At 34.0% G+C, this 21811-nt stretch overlaps 4 protein-coding genes and 1 non-coding gene across 5 annotated transcripts; 2 read left to right on the top strand and 3 right to left on the bottom strand.

Moving 5' to 3' along the window:
- The first annotated feature begins 2536 nt into the window (after nucleotides 1-2536).
- LOC130961067 (uncharacterized) lies at nucleotides 2537-4716 on the top strand. Its single transcript, XM_057886718.1, has 2 exons — nucleotides 2537-3111; nucleotides 3590-4716. The coding sequence occupies exons 1-2, from the start codon at nucleotides 2604-2606 to the stop codon at nucleotides 4465-4467; spliced, it is 1386 nt and encodes a 461-aa protein (XP_057742701.1). The 5' UTR covers nucleotides 2537-2603; the 3' UTR covers nucleotides 4468-4716.
- TRNAR-UCU (transfer RNA arginine (anticodon UCU)) lies at nucleotides 4578-4650 on the bottom strand. The gene has a single exon. It is a non-coding gene; the product is annotated as a tRNA-Arg (tRNA).
- Nucleotides 4717-6390: 1674 nt separating the features above from the next.
- On the bottom strand, nucleotides 6391-12067 carry LOC130961066 (pyruvate kinase 1, cytosolic). The gene is made up of 16 exons (XM_057886717.1): nucleotides 11809-12067; nucleotides 11622-11718; nucleotides 11391-11488; nucleotides 10605-10760; nucleotides 10269-10346; nucleotides 9901-10032; nucleotides 9673-9753; nucleotides 9488-9559; nucleotides 9303-9392; nucleotides 8847-8991; nucleotides 8574-8662; nucleotides 8115-8210; nucleotides 7902-7969; nucleotides 7612-7711; nucleotides 7172-7231; nucleotides 6391-6801 (listed from the first exon to the last, which is right to left on the bottom strand). The coding sequence occupies exons 1-16, from the start codon at nucleotides 11875-11877 to the stop codon at nucleotides 6649-6651; spliced, it is 1584 nt and encodes a 527-aa protein (XP_057742700.1). The 5' UTR covers nucleotides 11878-12067; the 3' UTR covers nucleotides 6391-6648.
- Nucleotides 12068-13701: 1634 nt separating this feature from the next.
- LOC130963713 (uridylate kinase PUMPKIN, chloroplastic) lies at nucleotides 13702-17465 on the top strand. Its single transcript, XM_057889817.1, has 7 exons — nucleotides 13702-14553; nucleotides 15205-15349; nucleotides 15523-15576; nucleotides 15672-15763; nucleotides 16237-16472; nucleotides 16574-16744; nucleotides 16970-17465. Exons 1-7 carry the CDS (start codon nucleotides 13832-13834, stop codon nucleotides 17065-17067), a joined length of 1518 nt encoding a protein of 505 aa, XP_057745800.1. The 5' UTR covers nucleotides 13702-13831; the 3' UTR covers nucleotides 17068-17465.
- Nucleotides 17466-17746: 281 nt separating this feature from the next.
- On the bottom strand, nucleotides 17747-20664 carry LOC130960570 (leucine-rich repeat receptor-like protein kinase PXC1). The gene is made up of 3 exons (XM_057886000.1): nucleotides 20138-20664; nucleotides 18913-19897; nucleotides 17747-18705 (listed from the first exon to the last, which is right to left on the bottom strand). The coding sequence occupies exons 1-3, from the start codon at nucleotides 20603-20605 to the stop codon at nucleotides 18020-18022; spliced, it is 2139 nt and encodes a 712-aa protein (XP_057741983.1). The 5' UTR covers nucleotides 20606-20664; the 3' UTR covers nucleotides 17747-18019.
- Between the last annotated feature and the right edge of the window lie 1147 nt (nucleotides 20665-21811).

Raw genomic sequence — 21811 nt, 5'->3', positions numbered from 1 at the left:
TAACAACTTGTCCACTTGATATAGGAATCTTATTATTATACATTTTGTAAAGTGAAAACGATCAAAGACAACATTTATGGGAAAGAGGAGGAAGAGAGAAATGTCATAACCAGTAATACCACCATTGAAAGGGGACCACACCTTAAACAAGTTGCCAAAAACAAAATAATTTGGCTCCATGCATCAATATATAGTTGACCATCCTGTCACCTTTAAGTTAATTATTATTGGATTTGTAATTTTTATTATATTAAAATAATATTATTTTAATTTTAAAATAATTAAAATATTATTTTTTATTTTAGAAGAATTTGATTCTAACTATTAAATTATTACAATTAGTTAAATTATTTTTCTTTTTATATGTATCTCTTAGCTTTGAAGTTAAATATTGTTTTTATTTTGCCAAAACAAAATAATAATCTTGTTATGCTCACACTTTTTATAGTAAATATTATTATTATCTAACATTTCTTTTATTATTTTGTTAATTAAAAAAATATAAATACTCAATTAATTATAATAATTATATTTTTATACGAGTGTTAAGAATATTTGGTGTATGAATATTATTAGATATTATAATGTTTTAGCTATTTTTTTTTGTTAAGTAATGTATTTTGGGGTTTAGGGTTTATATTTTTTTTTCTTTTTTCGGTCTGTAAAATATACACATATTTGTGTTATTTTTAGTTAACAATATTGTTTTAGTTAAAATTCTATATACCATGGGCCAAGTATAATTAAATGTAATGTAATTCAAGGGAATGTATATGTAGAGAAAGAAGAGATTGATGGATGTATATACTAGTATATATGGAAAAATTTTAAATATATCAGAAATATCGGTGTTTCAATTATTTTAACCGTTAATTTTAATTAATATATATTATATATATTTTTTATAATTCAAATCAACGGTTAAAACAACTGAAACACCGGTATTCTCAATATACTTCAAACTCTTCCTATATGTATATACATGTTAGGGTCAACTATACAATATATATAAGATAGTAAGTAATTCGGACGAACATATATAATAGAATAAGAGCCTTATTAAATAATAATAATAACAATAATATCAACTGAAACTATGAATGTATGTAATAGTAATCCACCTCATTATTTTTTAATTATATGATTAAGGTTTTGGTAGGTTGCATTGTTATCAATGAGAATAGAACACATAGTAAACTATTTATATTATTTTCTCTTGAAAAAGTTTTTTGGAAAATAAAATAATTAATTAATCACTCTTATTAGCAATAAAATATGTCATAGTTCCTTTTAAAATAGTGTTTATCACCTTAATTAGAAGACGGGGAAAGAGCACATAGCAATAGTAGCAAATAGTATAGTAGTAATGTTAATTTGTTATTTAATTCTATTGATAGAAAAATTAAAGGCAAGTATACAGAATAAGGATTCTTGTTGGCGCTATGAAATACAGCACTTAGCATTATATATATTCTCCCAAAACTTTACAAAAAGATTTGATAATTAAAAAAAATTAATAAAAAATAATTATAATTTACTTTATTATTTTATATTTATTAATTATTATAATAATTAATAAATATTAAATAAAATAAATTCTGGTTATTTTTTTTGTCTCACTAGTATCACCGAAATTTTAATTCTTCTTCAAAATCTGTGGGTTTCTCTCATTATATTCATTCCTTTCCAATTTCAATTATTCCAAATGTCACCACTCTCCCTAACCACAAAACCATGGGCACTTACTCTCTCTTTCCACCCAACAAAACAAGTTGCTCTAATTTGGTTCAACTTGTTCACACTTTATATATAGTTTATGCTTAATAATAGTCATAGTCATATTATTATGAGAAACACCTTTAATATTTAATATTTTATTTACATTTATTTATTTATATTCATAATTTTTTAAATGACATAAAATACAAAAAAAATGAATAATTAAAGATTTCTCAAAGTTTACACAGCATTAAATTTTTTTCTCTAAAACCATGTAACTATTTATCTATTCTATCTCTATTATATTATCTCCCTCTCCTTATATATAAATATTATTGTATGTCTCTAATAACATCAACACAACTTCCATCCATGTAGCCATTATCTCAATTCTCTGCCATATTTCATAGCTTTGCTTCTTCCATAATATAATTATCTATTTCACATGTCTACTAATTAGTTCATGTTTGTTGTTGTTAATTAGTTGTTGGTTTCTTCTTAATTAGTACACCCCTTTGTACTCTTGGATTAACTAACCGGTAAGTTAAGTTTCTAATCACCAAATTAAAGTCCCTTATTTTAATTAGTTAATAGACATATGGATTTGTGTGTATTTATATATACTAAATTTGTTTAATTAGATTTGGATATATTGAACTCGCCTTGTTATTTGTTTTAGGTTAATTTAATTTGTGTTAGTTTTTGTTGATGCAGATCATTGTTAGCCCTAATAGAGATTAGAATCATATAATTAAGCTTAAGTAGGTATTATTATGAGTTAATCACTTAATTAGTCTATAATTAAGGACATGTGATATAAATAATTGAAATTCTCATCATATTTTGAAAATTTTCTTTAGAGTTAGCAACAAAAGATTTATGAAATGGAATCCAACAATGAACTAGGTAGTGGCATGTTCTCTGTCATAGGTTCTAGTTTCTTAGGATTAGATAATAACAATAATAATAATAATAATAATAATAATAATAATAATAATAATAATAATAATAATAATAATAATAATAATAATAATAATAATAACGCTTCACAACAACAACAAAATCTTCAACATAGAAACCAACCCAAAATGGTTCAGTTTGGTTCTTCTTCTTCTTCTTCTCATCACCAACAAATCAATTATGGTAATAATAATAATAATTCATCCAAGAACAAACACCAACAAGGTTCTCTAAGTGATGAAGATGAACAAGGATTCAATAATATAGATGTTGATGAGAGTAATAGTAACAAGATGAAGAACATTAGTAGTAGTATCTCACCATGGCAGAGAATGAAATGGACTAGTACCATGGTTAGGCTCTTGATAATGGCTGTTTACTACATTGGTGATGAAGTTGGTGGCGGCGGCGGCGGCAGCGGCAGTGGTGGTGGTTCATCAGAAGTGAGTACTTAATCATATATATATACTTCAATTTTGTTGGTACATGCATCAAACACTACTATCTTCTATATTTCATCTTATTTATTATTTATTTGAAACGTAGTTACATGTAACGCAATACGTTATTGTCCAGAATGGATATGCAATACAAAATACATATCACATCTCATATAAAATATGGTGAAAATTTAGGTGCAGTTGACAAGTTGATACCTGAGAGCTGTTAGATGATTTGACTGATTTGGCTAAATTTTCATCTAACAACTCTCAGATATCAACTTTACGTAAAGTCGACTTCACCTGACTTTTTACCATAAAATATTTGAACATACTATCATAATCAAAATCCTTAATGAGAAAACTACTATAAATATTCATGATGTTATATAAATGTTATTTAATTTGTGCTTATTTTATGATTTTTGAGATAATAATAGTATTTGTGATGATGATGTAACATAGACAAGTAGGGGGGTTGATTCTTCAGAACAAGAAAGGGAAGTGGAAATCAGTGTCAAGAGCAATGATGGAGAAAGGTTTCTATGTTTCACCTCAACAATGTGAGGACAAGTTCAATGATCTGAACAAGAGGTACAAGAGGGTCAATGATGTTCTTGGAAGAGTAACAGCTTGCAAGGTTGTTGAGAATCAAAAGTTGTTGGAAACAATGGATCACTTGTCACCAAAGGCCAAAGAAGAAGTGAGAAAGTTGCTGAATTCAAAGCACCTTTTCTTTAGAGAAATGTGTGCTTATCATAATAGTTTTGGCCATGGTGGTGATAATGCATCTCAATCTCAATTACAACATGAACAAGGAGAGAAAGAAAAGGAAGAAAGATGCTTTCATTCTTCTTCTAAGTTGAAAATAGGGTGTGAAGAAGAGGATCATCATGATGATAGTGGTGACGACGACGACGACGACGAAGATTCTGAGGACTATTTTGATGAGGATGAAGATGAATTAGGAGAAGGTGGTTCAAAGGGTCATCATCATGATCATAATAAGAGGCAAAAGAAATCATCATCATCATCATCATATGAATTGATGAAAGAATTGAGCAATGAGGTGAATGGTGTTTTGGAAGATAAGGGAAAGAGTGTTTTGGAGAAGAAGCAATGGTTAAGGAGTAAGATAGTGAAGTTAGAGGAGAAGCAAATAAGCCATGAGGGACAAGGGTTTGAGATTGAGAAGGAAAGAATGAAATGGAGAAAGTATAGTAGCAAGAAGGAGAGGGAGATGGAGAGAGCAAAGTTTGAGAATGAAAGGAGAAGGTTAGAGATTGAGAGAATGATTTTGATCATTCACCAAAAGGAACTTGAATTGCAACATCACCAACATCAATAGCATTATTTTGTTACTTAGCTTCTTCAAAAGTTTTCATATTTGGGAAGTGTAATAAACCAGTATTGAGTTGGTTATGAATATAAAAAGTTTATGAGGTTTTCACAAGAAAACACGCCCGGTGGGACTCGAACCCACAATCGCCTGATTAGAAGTCAGGCGCCTTATCCATTAGGCCACGAGCGCTTTCTGTTTCTTTTACTTCATAAAAAAGTTATGTGTCTGTTTTTTACAAGTATGAGACATTCAAATATAAATACAGTGTTTTAGAATATTGAATTAGTGTATTTTTCATTTTTCCTGTTAAGAAGGACAACGAAACACTAAATGAAGGCACAACTTATTTTTTTTCTTTTATTATCATTATTAATTTTCTTTTAAATTTTTTGTGAAGGAAAAATTGAAGGTCAATTAGGCTTTTATTATTTGTTCTAATTTATATTTAATTTATTATTAAATAAAATACAAAAATATTAATTTTTGTGTCTCTATTCGGCTAATTTTTTTTTTTATATTGTATAAATATATGTGTAATACATTGTTATGGGAAGATTAGGTGTTTTTTTTTATATGGTGTTTTATTCAAATCGGACGGTCCGATTTGTTTGAAAAAAAAAAGTAAAGTACAAATCGGAGGGTCCGATTTGTTTGATAAAAAAAAACTACAAATCGCATGGTCTGTTTTGTATTTTTAATTTTTTTTTTATTTTTTGAAATAGAAATTGGACAGTCTGATTTCAACAGTAAAAAATTTTTTATTTTCAAAAACACAAATCGGACCATCCGATTTGTAATTGTTGATTTAAAAAATGAAACAAATCGGAGGGACCGATTTGTTCACACCATAGCAATGAAAAACTCATCTCTTCTCCCATCATTGTGAGATGCACTCAGCTCTCTCCCACACAAAAAATAATAAACGGTCTCTATTCTTTATGTCTTGTTCTCCATATTTTATATTTTTCTGTTTATAAAACCAAATGCAGCCTAAGATTTAGAATAGTTATATGATATTCTTTAAAAACAATAAGTGGCAAATTAATTCAACATTAGATTTACCTTCTTTAACTCGAGAGAATTTATGAAAATAGTTCATTTTTTATTGAATAAGTATTAGAAACAAACTTTAAATTAACTAACATTAGCTATTTTTTTTTCTATTGTAAAATTTAACTTTCATATTTTAGAGGTTCAGAATTTACAGTTAGGATTTAAAATTTAAGATTTAGGATTTAGAATAAAAATGTAATTTCAAAGAATCGGTTGATATTAGTCGAAAAAAGTCACCCTCTGTAATTAAACTCTTATTTTATTACGTTGTTCCGAAAGATAAAAGATAATTTCTTGCTAAAGTAAGCCTCAAAATAGCAACAAAGATGGCATGTAAAGAGACACATACCCGCACACTTGAACTCTAGATTCTCTACAAAATGATGAAAACTTGATATTCTTGTTGCTTTGTCATTGGATCAGGTAAAGTCTTTTTGTTTTTCTACTCATTGTGCTATTTTTCTTTTCAGTATAATGTGAAACCACTTAAGAGCGTGCAAGTTTGCATCATAATTGCATTTTCTGGTTCTTTTTTCGTGCTACACAACAAAGTTGGAACCTTCTGCTGCTTTCTACTTTGCATACTGAACAAATTCAAATTATTTGACAGTTAATAAGATTTTTCTAATAAAAAAGATCAGTAAATATGAAACAAGTTGGATAATAATTTTAGTATGTTTGATCTTTGAAATATTTTTGAAAATCCAATAACATGATTAGATTTTTATGTGGAAAAATTCTACACGTGCATTATGATTACATTCAAATTTTATACTATCAACTAAAACATTATAATATCTTTCAAATAATTTCTACCACTAGTGCTAGATGAAAGCCATTAAAATTAACAATCATTGGTTCAACAACAGCATCCAATAAAATCATTTGCCAACTTTGTCCTCTATAGATATTAATCCAAAAAAATTGGCATCAAGGGCACATCCCCATTGATTTTTATGTTTTACAATATATAGCATTTTTCATTGAGATGCAATGGAGTTATATAAATCAGCCATCAAAATCAAGCAGAGATAACCTCAACTTGTGGCAGAATCTTCTGCACCTTTCAAAAACTTTTAATCATCAAAATCAAGCCTAAAACTAATGCTAAAACTGTAGCTGGATTAAACACTTTTAGTCTTCAAGCTCAATAATCTTAACAACAGAAGCATCACCAAGTTTCTGGCAAACAACAACTCTATCATGTGACTTTATAATTCCCATTGCTTTTCCATGGTCAAGGGCAACCTTAAGAATCGACTCGTTTGTTGCACTTGTTGACTCGGCCTGCAGACAAAATATGGGATAAAAATCTAGTCAAATATGGTCACCATAGGATGGGTGCATATAAAACAGCATGCATAACATTCTAGGTCATTTATATGGACACCATAGCACAAAACATATAACTAGTGTACATTTTATGCATAATGAAGATTATGTTCCAACAATTTAATCATAAGCTACATCATAACTATACTTGCGGACAATCAAAGTTGTATTTAAATAAACAATTACAAGATCCAAACAAATAATGCTCTCCCTTCCCTTCCCCCCACACAAACAAAGAAAACTTCCTCAGGTGGGGTACGCGCAGAACAAACTCAACAGAAACAACTAAAGAAGCAATGATAACTGCAGAGCAAGGACTACTTACAGGATGTCGAGGATCAGCAAGCATGGGAAAGAGACCTCTTACAATGAGTGATTGCCTTGCCTGTAACACAAATTGATTTAAGCCCAGATAATGCAAAATTGCAACAAGATTCATCATATATTAGAAAGGAAGCTCATACTATCTCATGGTAAAATTAAATTCTATTATAATTATTAATTTTCATAAATGGAAAAAGAGTACAGACAAAATATTTCCTTTTTTTTCTCCTCCCGTGCAAAATAAAATTGTTATTTAGCAAAATGAAGCAGAAAAATTGGGTCTACCAAAGAAGAATAATGCAATTAGAATTCCTTAGCACCAAAGTTATCATATTATCATACATATATGTACAACCACTCTGTCAGCAAGACAACAGCATCAACAAAAGTCATCAATAGTTAAAAGAAAATAGCAGTTATGTTACAAGTTAAGAATCCAACCTCAAAGGCACCACTAAAGCTCCACTTTAGCTGATTTGTCTTGAGTCGGGGGATCACAACAGAGAGAACTGGCATTGTTGGCCTATACTTTGCAATCAATCTGACAAGTACATATAGCAATTTTAGGCAAAAACTTTTGCAGGCATAAAGATGCATAAAAGTTAAAAAAGAAAAAAAGATATTAAGAAGACAGGGTCAAATTCCAAATGAAACTGAAATCTGAGAGACTAGGTCACTTGTGAAGATAGTAATTTTGAAAACATTCATAGCTGAATACTTAGAGGCAGTACCTTGCGGCCCTTCCAGATGAAGTGAAGCAAATTATTACAGAGGCCTTAACCTTAATCGCTGCTCGCACCTAAAAACGTAAAAATTCGCAACAGAGATGAAATATTACCAACCATCACAGCACAAAAGCAATAAGCAAGAACTTCTTTTCCACCCTACACATAAGGCATGGATTAGAATTTTCTATTGAAAAGAGCAACAAAATGGGTAGTTACCGCAGAGGAGGCAATAGATTCCAAGTGGGTCATGGGTTCCCCAACATACTTGACTGTCTTCTTAAAATAAAGGTCTTGATTGAAAACCTTCTCAGCCTATAAGGACGTGAAATAAAAGGCAGAAACATCAGCCAACAGTAACACTTTCAGTGACAATTAAAACGGGAGAACATTTCATATGATTCAGAGGATTTCAATCAAGCAATTGGCAAAAGTAGTGCATATCTAATGCTATACAAGATAAATCACCATAAGACAGTAAGAGAAAATGAATCCATGTTCTGACTTCTGTTAATATTATAATGTGCTAAGGTTGAAAATGAATCTAAACGACTAAACTAATCTTCTAATTGTTCTCATTTTGCTTGTTCATATCATGGAAATCTACTTGCATGAACTCAGGTCAGTCATACCATAGTGTATTATTGATTATTCCACTGAGATATGAAATGAAATTACCTCTGAACAAATTCTGCCAACAGTGGAAATAGTCTCAATAGGGTACAACCCACGCAAGGTCTCAGCACCCAGAAGTATTGCATCACTGCCTGTATGTTTGTTTAACAATTCAACAAACATGAACCCAATAAGTAGTTATAACTGAAGATAGAAACCAAAAATCATTCAGAAGAATACAGTTACAGCTTCAAGCACATGAAAAATAGGATCAGTAAATTAAAAAAAAAATTTGGCTTAATCATTACATGTGGCATCATACAGTTGGTGACTTACCATCCAAAACAGCATTGGCAACATCAGTGGCTTCAGCACGAGTGGGTCTTAAGTTGTCAGTCATACTATCCACAACACGTGTAAGTACAGCAGGTTTTCCAGCCATATTACACTTGTATAGGGCAGATTTTTGAAACAAGAACACCTACAAAAGCAAATCAAAATTAATTAATATTGACTTTCCATTCACAAAGCAAATATAATTATACATTTACAATAAGGAGCATGGAAGAGGCAACAATCATAAATGTGGTTCAGTTCAAAGAAAATTTGTAACATTATGTATATCACATTAGATCCACTATTTTAAACCTTTTTTAAACATACGGAAGCATCCATTTGTTTTAATTTACTCAAAATATCAAATGCATTATCCACATGACCACAAACATAACTATTTACACCCACAACATGAGTCATTCAAACAACAAAATGAATTTCAAAGGCAAAACTAACCTTCTCTGGTGGAAGATCAATGCCCAAATTACCACGAGATAGGATAATACCATCAGCTTCTCGTAGAATCTCATCAAAATGGGTCAGGCCCTAATTTCAACACAGACATAAGATTGAATCAGCATAGTCAATAAGAATATATATTAAAAAGAGAAAAGTTAACACTATGAAGACATCAAAATCACCTCAACATTTTCAATCTTAGCAAAAATTTGGGTCTGGCTGAGATCACCCAATTTGGAAAGGAATTCACGGGCCTGAATTATAACATAAAAAAGTATGTTAATAGCAAAGCTGAGCAATAGAAAGATTATCAATTATGAATTTGAAATCACTGAACTGAAGAAAAGGGGCATCAGACTCAAATAACCTGGCGAACATCTTCAGCATGACGAGTATATGAAAGTGACAGAAAATCAATTTTGTTTTTGACTCCCCAGGTGCTAATAACCTGAAATAAACAAATGATTAAAAAATTAAATAAAACAGCTCCTAAACTCTAAGGAAATATATTTTTTAGGCCAGAAGCCAGAGACAAACATGATGGGTGCAATGATACATGAATCATTCAAAAAGGCGAGTCAAATGCAGAAATTACCTCCTTGTCTTTCTCAGTGAGGGTAGGCAAATCAATATGAATTTGAGAACCATGTAAAGTGAACAATGAGCCAGCCAGTGTTGCTGTATTCTTTATGGTACAAACAACATCTTGCCCACGGACTTCAGATACCTGCACAGCATCAGGTAGAATTTGTCATGAAAGCAGAACTGCAACTATTCTTTTAGGTGTTACTTTAGGATTTAGAGAATATCAACTCAACAAAGTTAATGTTCAATTGATAAAAATCACATTATAGACTCGAAGCATGAAAGTAGTAAAGGAAAATAATTTAAGAAAGATAATGAAAATAATATGAAAAAGAGGACCTATTGATATAAATTTTGATTGGGTTGAAATTATATTACCTCTAGCCATACAGAAGTAGTTTCACTTCCTGTGAACAAGTATTGACCAATGAAAATAGTATCACCCTTCTTCACAGACTGCAAACAATAAGAATAAACATTAAAGTTTATTCCAATACATACACTGCATTGAACAGAATAAAAAGCAAGTGTACATTTATAAATCCTGCAGACAAACAGTTCCAGCACAAGGCATCTAAAGGCAAAGACAAATTGCAAATGCAGATACAACACAGACTAGCATACACTCCATAAGCAACAAAAGTGTGAACAGTTAATCAATGAATCATTCAAACAAGTTAATGTGCCTTCAAAACAATGTAAATATCAATTAACCTTGGCCAGTCCATCGAAATTGATGGGCAATAACTCTGAAGTGGCATCTTGTCCCCGGTCAGGAGTTAGAACAACCTGCCCATCCGCCTGAAGCGAGACAGTTGTTTCGCTCTTGTTAACGACCTGCATCTCCGCACCCACTGTGTCCAGCATAACCTGGCAGAAGCATTCCAGCAACAAACACTCAGTTATTTGCCGTTGTTCATGCACAACGTTAAAGAACATATATAGCTTGAAACTCAACCAAGAAAACCGTGCACAGATGATTTGCAAAGAAACCCACTTAGGGTGCATTTTTTTGATAATTTGCAAACCATAGTGTGGTTCCAATGTAAGTAAAACTACTTTTTAATTATTTTTTTTTCAAATATGCTTAAAACATAGTTTCAGAGTAAAAAATTACTTTGAAAAGTAAGTCAGCTTAGGGTGTGTGTATGTCTTATAGTTTGGTCCACACAAAAAATACAACATCCTCTCTTCATTACTACTCAATTTGCACCCCTCAAATCATAGTTTGGAGTGTGATAATTCATGTCATGGGGTTCGGCTATATTTTTATGTTGGTTGCCGAAGACCTAACACAACCCTCCTCCTTTATCCGAGCTTGGGACCGGCTATGTACCGCAAGTGTAACAGTTTGGAGTGTGATAATGCTAACCAAAAATCCAAACATGGTATTGAAAACCAATTCTTTTTTCTTCATGACACAAACTGAACTATCCAATCCTTCATGCAAAGCAAAGCAACAAGGAACAAATAAATAAAGAAAAAGAAATAGAAACTGACAGCACAGAGTTTCTTAGTGGTCTTGATAGCAGCCTTGAGATTCTCTAGAGTCTCTTGGTGGTACGCAGGGTCACCCCATGAAAAATCAAATCTAGCCACTGCAACCATCATCAATCATCAATCACCATCATCATCATCAACAACAAGTATTAAAAATATAAACATTTTTCAATCAAAATAAACTAACAGTATTTACATGAATTGAAGAATTTGAGAATAAAGAGAGCATACCAGACATGCCAGCTTTGAGGCAACCAGAGATGGAATCAACGGATCGGGATTTAGGTCCCAAGGTTCCGACGATCTTCGTCATTGCAGGGAAGAAGCTCTGCAAAAAAAAAAAAGTAATAATTATTGATATTAATAATAAATAATTAACATGAAATAATAAATAAAAAAAGAAGGAATCGAAACTAACAGGCTTGGATGGCTCGAGGATGGAAGCCATCCGAATAGGTTCTTCTAGAAGGAGGTGACTGGACGGCATCTTTCGTAGTTTTGAGTGAAGAAGAGTGAGTAGCTGCTGCTGCGTGAAGAAGACGAGAACTGCGAACGACGAAGAAGAAGAAGAAGCTCGCGCTGGCTGATTTGGAATTTGGAATTAAGAAAATAGTTTGAACGAAGAATATGCTTCGTTGTTTGCTGCTTCTCTCTCTCTATAAATGCTTCCCTAGCTCGCTTTTTCGCTCTTTTTTTTTTTAAGACGACGACTTATTATTATTATTACGAATAATAATCAATAAAAATATAAACCATCCAAAATATCTTTGAATTATTAAATCACTAATAAAGATATTCTTTGAATTTTATAAGGATAAAAATATCTTTAAAAAGGTTAGGATATTTAATATAGAAATTACTTAGTAAGTTATTTAAAAATTTACATCAAGTGAAAGTATATTTTATCAAATTATTCTTGCAAATTATTCTTATTACGAAAAAATATGACTCATTATTAGTTTATTATTATTAAAAAAATATATATATTTTATAACTCAAATAATATAATTTTTTTATACTTATTTAAAAATTATAAATTTGAGTTTCTTTATCTATCTATCATAAAAAAAAAATAAAGATATGTTTCGTGGAGAAGGGGAAAGGAAAATAGAGAAGAAGGAATTCGGGAAGGGTTTGATATGATACGAGAGGAAGCACGTGGGAGTTCATAGTGCTGCGTGGTTCCCACCTTTTCCCAAGTAGGATGGCACGTGACATGGTTATGGTGGAGTTAAGTGGTTAACTTAGAAGTTAGAACTTCGGAGTAGATGTGATCTTTCAACAAGCAACATCAAACATGGCCATGGGAGATCCGGGTTTGTTTTTTCTTTTTGCGTCAAGTAACTTATTGTCTAATAAAAAAGAGAACTATGCTCAATAATAATAATAAATAAAATAAGCCTATTCACAATGTGAACCTTGGGCTTCGACTTTGATGTGGCACTTCTTGCCCTAGTCATAATCGCCCATACTAACATTTACAATTGGATTGGATATAAAATTTAATTTGTTGCATTTTGTTTTGTTTTGGTAAATAATTTTCATTGATTAAGAATTTAACATTGCATGTCCAACCAACATATGCAGATGTCGTAGTAGTATAAAACTATAAATCATAAATTGGACCCGTCATATTAATGGAAGGAAGCATTAACTCAATGGAACTTTCCTATTCTAACTTTCTTCCCATCACTCTTTACTATGTAATGCAACAAATTAAACTACATTGAGAAAGCAAACATTAAAATAACAAACATTGAAACTTTCGAAACGGAGTCTTCCCTCCCAACAAGAGAAACTCGTACTTCCTCGAACCCAATACTTTTATTGTCCGCATGCATATTTCAATCACCGTGCTTGTTATATTTCATAATGTTGCTATTTGTTAGAATGGATAAAGTATTATTTTGGTTTTAATGTTTGGATTAATTTTTAATTTGATTTTTAATATTTTTAATATTTTATTTTATTTCAAAAAAAATTTAAATGAGTTTAATATTGTCTCATTATTCATATTAAATTTAGAAGTGATATAATATTGAATTTGTTTAAAATTTTTTAGGATTAAAATAAAATGTTTAAAATGTTACTATGTTAGAGATTAAATTAGTATTTAGTCTAAATTTGTAGTTTTTTGAAACTATTGGATCATGCTATTTTTGGTCATTTTGGGCCCGAATGTCCAATTTGGTTGGATACCAGCGTTTCATTATGGCCCGTAACCGCAGACTATCATCAGTCCTCACCTCACGATACAGAGAGCGCGTGTAGTGCACTTCCCAATAATCACTTAACGGGACCGTCACCACCACGTGACGGTAGATTCCACACAAACCTTACGGAACCCAAATCTCCGTCAAAAAGCTCCCTCCCTTGTTCCTTCTCTTCCAAACGCCGCCGCTAACGTCACCGTTCCCCCAAACCCTAACGTCCCTCCCTGAATGGCCTCTTGCGACGACGACGACGACGACTTCTCTCTCCTCCACCAACCCTACGCGCCACCGTCCCACCACCACAATTACTCCACCGCCGTCGCCGCCGCCACAACCGCCGTACAACCTAAACCTGTCTCCGACACCGACGCCGAGGATTACAGCAATCCCTTCGACGAAGACAACACCACCACCACCCACGCCAACGCCAACACCACCGAGAAGAGAAAAGATCAAGACGAGATCGGCAACAACAATAACAGCAACGATGCATCGTACGGTTTCAACAAACGATCTAAGCTTTCCGCGAGCGCTTCTGGATCGGCATCCGCCTGCTCCGGCGCCGAGTACCGGAAAGACAGGGAGGAGTGGAGCGACACGGCGATCGTGTGTTTGCTAGATGCATACACGGAGAAGTTCACCCAGCTGAATCGGGGGAATCTGAGGGGGAGGGACTGGGAGGAGGTGGCGGCGGTGGTTTCGGAGCGATGCGAGAACCAGTCGAAGAGCGTGGAGCAGTGCAAGAACAAAGTCGACAATCTGAAGAAGAGGTACAAACTCGAGAGGCACAGGATCAGCAGCGGATGCATCACCGCAAGCCACTGGCCTTGGTTCAAGCACATGGAGAATATTGTCGGGAACTCGCTTTCTGCAGGGAAGTTCCCCGGCGGCGACGAGGACAAGGCCATCGTCGCCTCCACTGCGGGGAACTCCCCTCGGCAACCGAAGAGGTTGGTTATGAGATTTCCAGATCTGAAAACTGAGCTTGATTAACTTTTTTTTTCTAACCCGTTTATTAGTGGCATTTAATATAAGAATGCGTGTTTGTTTCCATCATTTTACTTCCGTAGTTGCATGTATTTATTTCACTTTCACATGTATCTATCATACTGCTATATTGATATAGTTTCTTTGATTATTTGGATCTTTGGAGATTTGGTTATTTAAGTAAACTTTGGCTGTATCTAAATGATTTACACAAGACATTATTGATATTTGTGGGTTTCATGCACTGTGCAACTGTGGTGGTAGCTGATGCAGCTTGTTGTAGTTTGCAAAATCCAGCTTGTTACTTATTCATTTTCAGCATTGAGAACAGAATTTTTTACTAAAAGGGGTCTATGGGTTCTCACTGAATCTGAAATCTGAAGTATTTCTTCAACGGTATTGTTGATTTGTTGCACATATGCGTTGATTATGCTAACTGGTGATTCCAACTTTTCAAGTTGTATTGTCAGATGATGCTACAACTACAATGATATCATGGCATATAGCTTCTATTTTATGTTGACTGTTATTCGCTTTGAATTGTTTTTTCTCTTTGATAATTTCCTTGTTCTAGTAGTATTTTGAATTTTGCATTAATCCACTCTCATCTACAGATATGGAGGGGCATCACAAAGCAGTGGAGGACAAGTGAATAACATGAAGTCCAAAGCATTGTCGAACCTTAGATGGCGAAGGGTAATCCTGAAAATTAGTGGTGCTGCCCTTACTGGATCTGATACCTGCAATATTGACCCAAAGGTTTGTGGTTCTGACAATTTGATGTGTCTCGAAAGTAAAACATATTATGGAATGTTAAGTTATTATTTGATGTAGAGGTCTGATCACTATCTCCCCCATTATGATTTTTTTATAGTAACTATCTGTGCTTTATGATGAAACTCATACCATTTGTTTTTTAAGCTAATTTCCAGGTAGCTATGTTAATCTCAAGAGAAGTTGCAATAGCCTCCCGCCTTGGTGTTGAGGTACTAGAGCGAATCATTATTGTCCTTCGGAATCTGGTATTCTGCTACTTTTCTCAGTTTTGCTGAGGCCTGCTTCTTTCCGTGTGATCTTTCAGGTCGCCATTGTTGTTGGAGGTCGGAATTTCTTCTGTGGGGATGCATGGGTAGCTGCAACAGGATTAGAAAGATGTACTGCATACCAAGTTGGGTAAGGTTAACTGCACCAAATGCCTATTTGTATACGGTTTGTCCCATTTGCTGCTGGCAATTTGCATAAACCCATTCTTCACCTTCCTTGAGTTGCCACTTGCCAGGATATTACAATTTTGTGATGAATAAATCTGTATTATGTAATTTGTAGAACAATTAGTTCCTTTATTACAGTTCAAGCTATAAAAATATGCTGTTTTATCTGGTTTATGCCTTTTATTATTATTTTTTTTGGGCTCCCCGAAAACAGTTATGATGTTTAGCTTTGTACACATAGAAGCCTTGCACATGGGTAATATTGGGGCTGGTGCTGTCATGGTTGTTTAGGGCTTTAGGTCACTGGTTAATTTCCCCAAGGTCTCTTTTTTATATCTTTCTGGTTAATAAGCTATCCTGTAAAGTGATGTTCTTTTGATTCCTGTTATATTTTAAAATATTCATGTTAATGGGTGGTGCTGGCTTTTATCCCAGCATGATGGCAACTATGATGAATTCAATATTGCTCCAATCAACTCTAGAGAAGATGGGTGTTCAGACTCGTGTACAAAGTTCAGTCAGCATGCAAGAGTTTGCTGAACCGTACAATAGGCACCGAGCCATCAGACATCTTGAGAAAGGAAGAGTGGTTATATTTGGTGGAATTGGCTTTGGCACTGGAAATCCACTATTCTCAACTGACATAGCTGCAGCTCTTAGAGCTTCAGAGCGTATGTTTCTAACTTACCGTTTTTATTATTTCAATTACCTTTTGTTTTGTCCCCTCATAAGCAACACTTGTATCTTTGCTTTTGTTTTTTGTACTCTGCAGTAAATGCTGAAGCTGTTCTCAAAGGTACCAATGTAGATGGTGTATATGACTGCAACTCCAGAGACAACAATTTCACTTTTGAGCACATATCCTTCAGGGAGCTGGTATCAAGAGGAGTCACTCCTATGGACATGACAGCACTGACATTCTGTGAGGAAAATGCTATTCCTGGTTAGTATATTTTGGTCTACTTTGTAGGTTTTGGTGCCTGAATTTTATTATTGTGAAGACAATACATTGCTATTGTGATATACTTGTCTGCCTTAATTGTTACTCTCTCCATATAACATTGATTTATGGAATGGGGGGATTAATAGTTACTGAAGTAACATAAAAGTGGACCTTTCATTTCATTAAATATATTTGATAATATTTTTCCCCCATTTACTTGCACAGTTGTGGTTTTCAATATATTGGAGCCTGGGAACATATCAAAGGCTTTATGTGGAGAACAAGTTGGAACACTAGTTGACCAAACTGGAGCAATAAGCTAACATTTAATTCAACCAAATTCAGTTATATTAGTTAGCAAGCTGGAGCCGTTAAGTTGAGCACTGTGATGGATGCCTCGAGAAGAAAATATAAAAAAAGACCCAACAGTTTCAGAGTGCATGGTGCAATCAATGGAAACTGTGTTTTGGAGCTGAAATCTCAAGTTCCCTATCCCTAGGATTTGAGATGGTGTTGTATTTAAGTATGTATTTCTGTAGGGAAAAAAAGAAAAGAAAAAAGAATGCTTGTGTATATCATTCCTAGATGAATTGTACTGTACTGTAGTATAGTAGTAGTAGTAGTAGTAGTAGTAGTAGTAGTAGTAGGCTTCCTTTGTTAATAAATGTAAACATATTTGGAGTAATTTAATTCAAAATCCAACTTTATTATTTGCAAGTCATTATGAATGGTAAAATCTTTAGTCCAAAGTATTAGCATAGAAATATTGTGTTTAATAATTTGGGTACTCATTAGTTGTAATTTGAAAGTTATGTTATATCTGAGCATGCTTGCCTTCATGATAGCTCATTATAAGACTGCATGATTTCAAAGTTGCATATGAAAGATTAAAAATAGTTTTGATGAAATTGCATCTAAACTTAAATGATCGTAGGAATTTAACTTAGTGGTTAAATAAAGAAGTACTGAAAGAAACATAGTTAATGAATTAATATCTCCAAATTGCACAAAAACCCAATGCATTCCACCATTTTTTATCGGTTATGTCTAAAAAACTACTAATGCAAAATTAATTCTAAAGCCCAAACTCATTATTAAACAATGGAATTCCACAAAGCTCTCAAATTTTACAAAGAACACTTAAATTACACCAATAAGCAAGGTGCAGTGAGACAATGCCACAGGAAGAGAACCAGAGAAATTTACTTACTTAAACTATTAATTCTACAATGACATCAATTATATATACTAGGTATTAAAAAGTGCTCTTAACACTTAAGCTATACCATCTTCAGTGGTGGGAATAGAAGGTGAAAGTGAATTCCTTGATTCATCATAGTCCTCTCCAAGGGGTGATTGCTCCACCCTGATCTCTTCAATCATCTTTGCAACTTCTGCCATCGTTGGCCTCTTCTCCGGCTGCGGCGCCACACAAGCCAACCCAACATGCAGCATTGAAACAAGCTCCTCCTCAATGTTCTTGTACCTCAATAACTCCTGATCAAACACCTCACCGGTCCACTCTTCCTTCACGACCGACCGAACCCATTTAGGAAGATCCAAAGCAAGTTCTTCCTCGTCATCTGGGCCACCACGAGGGCGAGCAGGAGAAGGGTAAGCCGATGAGGGAGCCCTTCCAGTTAGGACTTCCAAAAGCAAGACACCAAAACTATACACATCAGCCTGCTGAGACAGCCTCTTTTGTTCGGCCTGTTCCGGAGCTCTGTACCCTCCCAACCTTGCAATGGCATGAACAGGGTTCAATAGAAGGGATAAACCAAAGTCTGAGATGCAAGCAACACCATTCTTGTCAAGAAGCACATTGGAAGATTTCACATTTCCATGAGGCACTTTGGCTGAACTATACTCTGCATGGATCCTAGCAAGGCCTCTAGCTGCTCCTAACACTAAGCTTATTCTTGTGGTCCAATCTAATGGAATTCTTCCAGGGCCACGGTTCCCTATTAGTATCCAATATCCAAAAGAATAATCAGAGCAAGACAATTAATTAGTAAGGATTGAATTCAATAGTGTTAGTCTTAAAGTTTCAACACTAATTAGTAATATATGCAGCTTCTCATTTCTTGTATGTAACATAATCATGGTATCATGGTATATAGACAAACATAGATACTAATACTAAAATTGAATATCACTGAATTAGTTACCATGAAGAAGAGCATGGAGGCTTCCATTGGGGAGATAATCATATACAAGAAGCTTCTCTTCCTTAGCATAGTAATATGCTCTGAGTCTAACAATGTTTGGATGCTTCAACCTCCCTATAACCTCCATGTATTGTTCAAATTCATGCCTTACACAAGGGTTTGTGTCTTTAAGCCTTTTAACTGCAACAGTGCAACCATCATCAAGCACTGCCCTATACACAGTTCCCAAACTACCCTTCCCAAGCATCTCAGCAGAAGCTCTTAGCAGATCCTCAAGCTCAAACTGGTTCCTCCTATCAAAGAACACAAGCTTGCTTCCATCACTTCCACTAGTTCCATCACTATCACCACCACCATTAACAACAACACCATTTGCATAAACCTTCTTGTTCTTGTTCCTGTTCCTGTTCTTGTTCTTTTCACTGCCATAGCCGCCGCTGGTACTACTTCCACTACTCTTCCTCTTACCACTCTCACTTCCAACATAGGAACCAGAATTAGACCCTCTTTCTCTTCCACAACATTGAGCAACAAGAAAAGATGTTACCACCACCAATGCAACACAATTCGCCAAAACAATGGCTACAATGGCACCAGGGCTTAACCCTTTATGATGGTGGTGTGGTGATCCTGGCCTTGCAACCTCACTTGTTTGTGGCATTGAGCTTGGATTTGAAGGAACAGTTTGTCCCAAATCATCATCATGACCATCTTCACCACCATAATTAGGAGGAGAATTCTCATTGGCAAATGAACAAACAGGTAGTGGGCTTGCACCACATAGACCCTCATTTCCATAGAAGCTTTCAGCACCAAACTTCTTGAGCATTTGGTCAGGTAACTTTCCATATAACTCATTGTTGGTCATGTTGAGCTCACTGAGATTCTCCATGGAAGATGAAAGGTCAGGTATGAGGCCACTGAGCACATTGTCTTGAAGCCTCAGAGTAAGAAGCTTTGTCAAATTCAACAGTTCCTTTGGAACCTGATCCAAAATAATCTTAGCTTAGCCAAATGCAGCTACATTAATTATTTCTTACTTAATTACTTAACAAATATATATCATATAATTAAATTGTAGTTGGACTCGCAATTAAGTTGTGCAAAAATATATATATAGTTCTAAAAGTAAAAATTTACGTGCAGTTTATTAATAATTAAAAATTATTATACGATAATTTAGTCAAATATATTAAATTATTTAAATTGCGTTATTAGCATGCACCTTGCCACCTATATTGTTGCCGGATAGGTCGAGGCGGAGGAGGCCGGTGACAGAAGATATCTCCGGTGGAATCTCGCCGGAAAGATCGTTGCCGGAGAGATAGAGAAGCACGAGGTTGGTGCAATTGGAGATCAAAGGTGCAATGGTGCCGTTTAAACGGTTGTCGTGAAGATCAAGGAAGCGAAGGTGAGTGAGGAAGGAGAGAGGTGTTAAGGGTCCTCTAAGGTTAAGGGAAGGTAGGGAGAGTGTGGTGACACGGTTGTTTGGGGAGCAAGAAACTCCGCGCCATGGCGCGACCGAGGAGCAGGCGTCGGCGCCGGTCCAGTTAGGGAGGAGGTGGCCGTGGATGTCGGCTTGGAGGCGGAAGAGGGTGAGTGCATGTGTGTCATTGTGGTGGCTCAATGCTTGTTGTGGTGTAAGAACAATGATAATGGTGGTGATGATGGTGAAGAACAAGAGCTTGTTCATGATAATATGTTGTTCTTTGATCGTTTTGAAAATGTTTGCATTGATTGTTTGTGTTTGTGTTTTGATATCTGTTAAAAGGAGGGAAGTGGAAGCAATAATAATAATAATGAGTGTGTTTTGCATTTAAAAGAAGTGAAAGTGTGTTCTTCTTTTTCTTTCTCTTCTTTAGAAAAATGTGTAGTAGCTTAGGGATTTTTTTTTGTGCCAAGTATTCTTCAATTTGACAGGTCAAAAGGATTAATCTATCACAAATTTAAATTATATTTAAAGATTATTGCTAGTTAATGAGTTGTTATATATATAATGTAGAATTTAAATTTTTTATGCTTATTTAATCAAATGAGTGAATTTACTACTCGACCAATCATTATAACTTAGGGTTCTGTTTATTTTAATATGTGCTCTCACTCTAAATTGTTTTCTTATTCGTCACAAATCCAACATATAGCGACGGTTTTAAAAATAGTTACTACTTACCGATTTTTTGGTAGTGGGACTCATGAATTATCTTGTCATTATGTAGAAAATTATGACCTAATAGTTAGATGTATTTTTCATTTATCTAATACTAGTTAGATGTAATTTTATCCCACCTAGTATTTTTTCATGGTGATTAAATAATAGTGTGACTCTTTTTTATAATCATAATACTTATAATATATAACAATTAAACCCTAAATTGTTGTGTTTGTGAGAGAGAAAACTAGAAAAGGTTCCAATATAATTATGATATGGGATAGTGATTAGGTTAGAGGTAATATTAAGCATGATGATTAAAGGTGGCAGCTAATTTTGGGATGGTTGTTGTGTGAATGATTGTTGTTGTCCACTCCTCTAAAGAAACAAGAATGATTTGTGTTCAGAGATTTTTGCTTTTTCTTTTTTCATGTTTTGTTCTGCAAAAAGTGGGAAAAGGAAGAAAAATGTTATGCTTTGCTTCTTGATCTTGGTGACCATGAGCTATGGTGTATGGTCCCTAATATTTTATAATATAGGGAGTGTCACTCACATAACATGCTCCTATGTTATAGGATTGAATTTAGTAGCAATAGAAAATATTAATAATAAAAGAGTGAAATGAAGAGAAAAAAAATTACAAATAATTTAAATTTAAATTTGGGTGAAATTATTCTATGTTTTCTTGTTTTTTCCTTTAATTTGATGTTTTCTTTTTAATAAGTCACTAAATAGTAAATACTACTCCAC

This window comes from Arachis stenosperma, chromosome 2 (assembly GCF_014773155.1).
Source record: "Arachis stenosperma cultivar V10309 chromosome 2, arast.V10309.gnm1.PFL2, whole genome shotgun sequence".
Taxonomy (NCBI): domain Eukaryota; kingdom Viridiplantae; phylum Streptophyta; class Magnoliopsida; order Fabales; family Fabaceae; genus Arachis; species Arachis stenosperma.
Note: the sequence above shows the minus strand (reverse complement) of the source record. Positions and strands in the feature narration are given on the sequence as shown.

Excerpts from the sequence above, each read along its gene's own strand:
- LOC130961066 (XM_057886717.1), bottom strand. The coding sequence starts at position 11,877 with ATGCCGTCCAGTCACCTCCTTCTAGAAGAACCTATTCGGATGGCTTCC. Across the intron at positions 9,560-9,672 it reads ATGCTGAAGATGTTCGCCAG|GCCCGTGAATTCCTTTCCAA; the intron begins GTTATTTGAGTC and ends GTTATAATTCAG. Across the intron at positions 6,802-7,171 it reads TTGCTGATCCTCGACATCCT|GCCGAGTCAACAAGTGCAAC; the intron begins GTAAGTAGTCCT and ends TTTTGTCTGCAG.
- LOC130961067 (XM_057886718.1), top strand. The coding sequence starts at position 2,604 with ATGGAATCCAACAATGAACTAGGTAGTGGCATGTTCTCTGTCATAGGT. Across the intron at positions 3,112-3,589 it reads CGGCAGCGGCAGTGGTGGTG|TAGGGGGGTTGATTCTTCAG; the intron begins GTTCATCAGAAG and ends AACATAGACAAG.
- LOC130960570 (XM_057886000.1), bottom strand. The coding sequence starts at position 20,605 with ATGAACAAGCTCTTGTTCTTCACCATCATCACCACCATTATCATTGTT. Across the intron at positions 19,898-20,137 it reads GCAACAATATAGGTGGCAAG|GTTCCAAAGGAACTGTTGAA; the intron begins GTGCATGCTAAT and ends ATTTTGGATCAG. Across the intron at positions 18,706-18,912 it reads CCTCCATGCTCTTCTTCATG|GGAACCGTGGCCCTGGAAGA; the intron begins GTAACTAATTCA and ends GGATACTAATAG.
- LOC130963713 (XM_057889817.1), top strand. The coding sequence starts at position 13,832 with ATGGCCTCTTGCGACGACGACGACGACGACTTCTCTCTCCTCCACCAA. Across the intron at positions 15,764-16,236 it reads TGTACTGCATACCAAGTTGG|CATGATGGCAACTATGATGA; the intron begins GTAAGGTTAACT and ends CTTTTATCCCAG. Across the intron at positions 16,745-16,969 it reads TGAGGAAAATGCTATTCCTG|TTGTGGTTTTCAATATATTG; the intron begins GTTAGTATATTT and ends TTACTTGCACAG.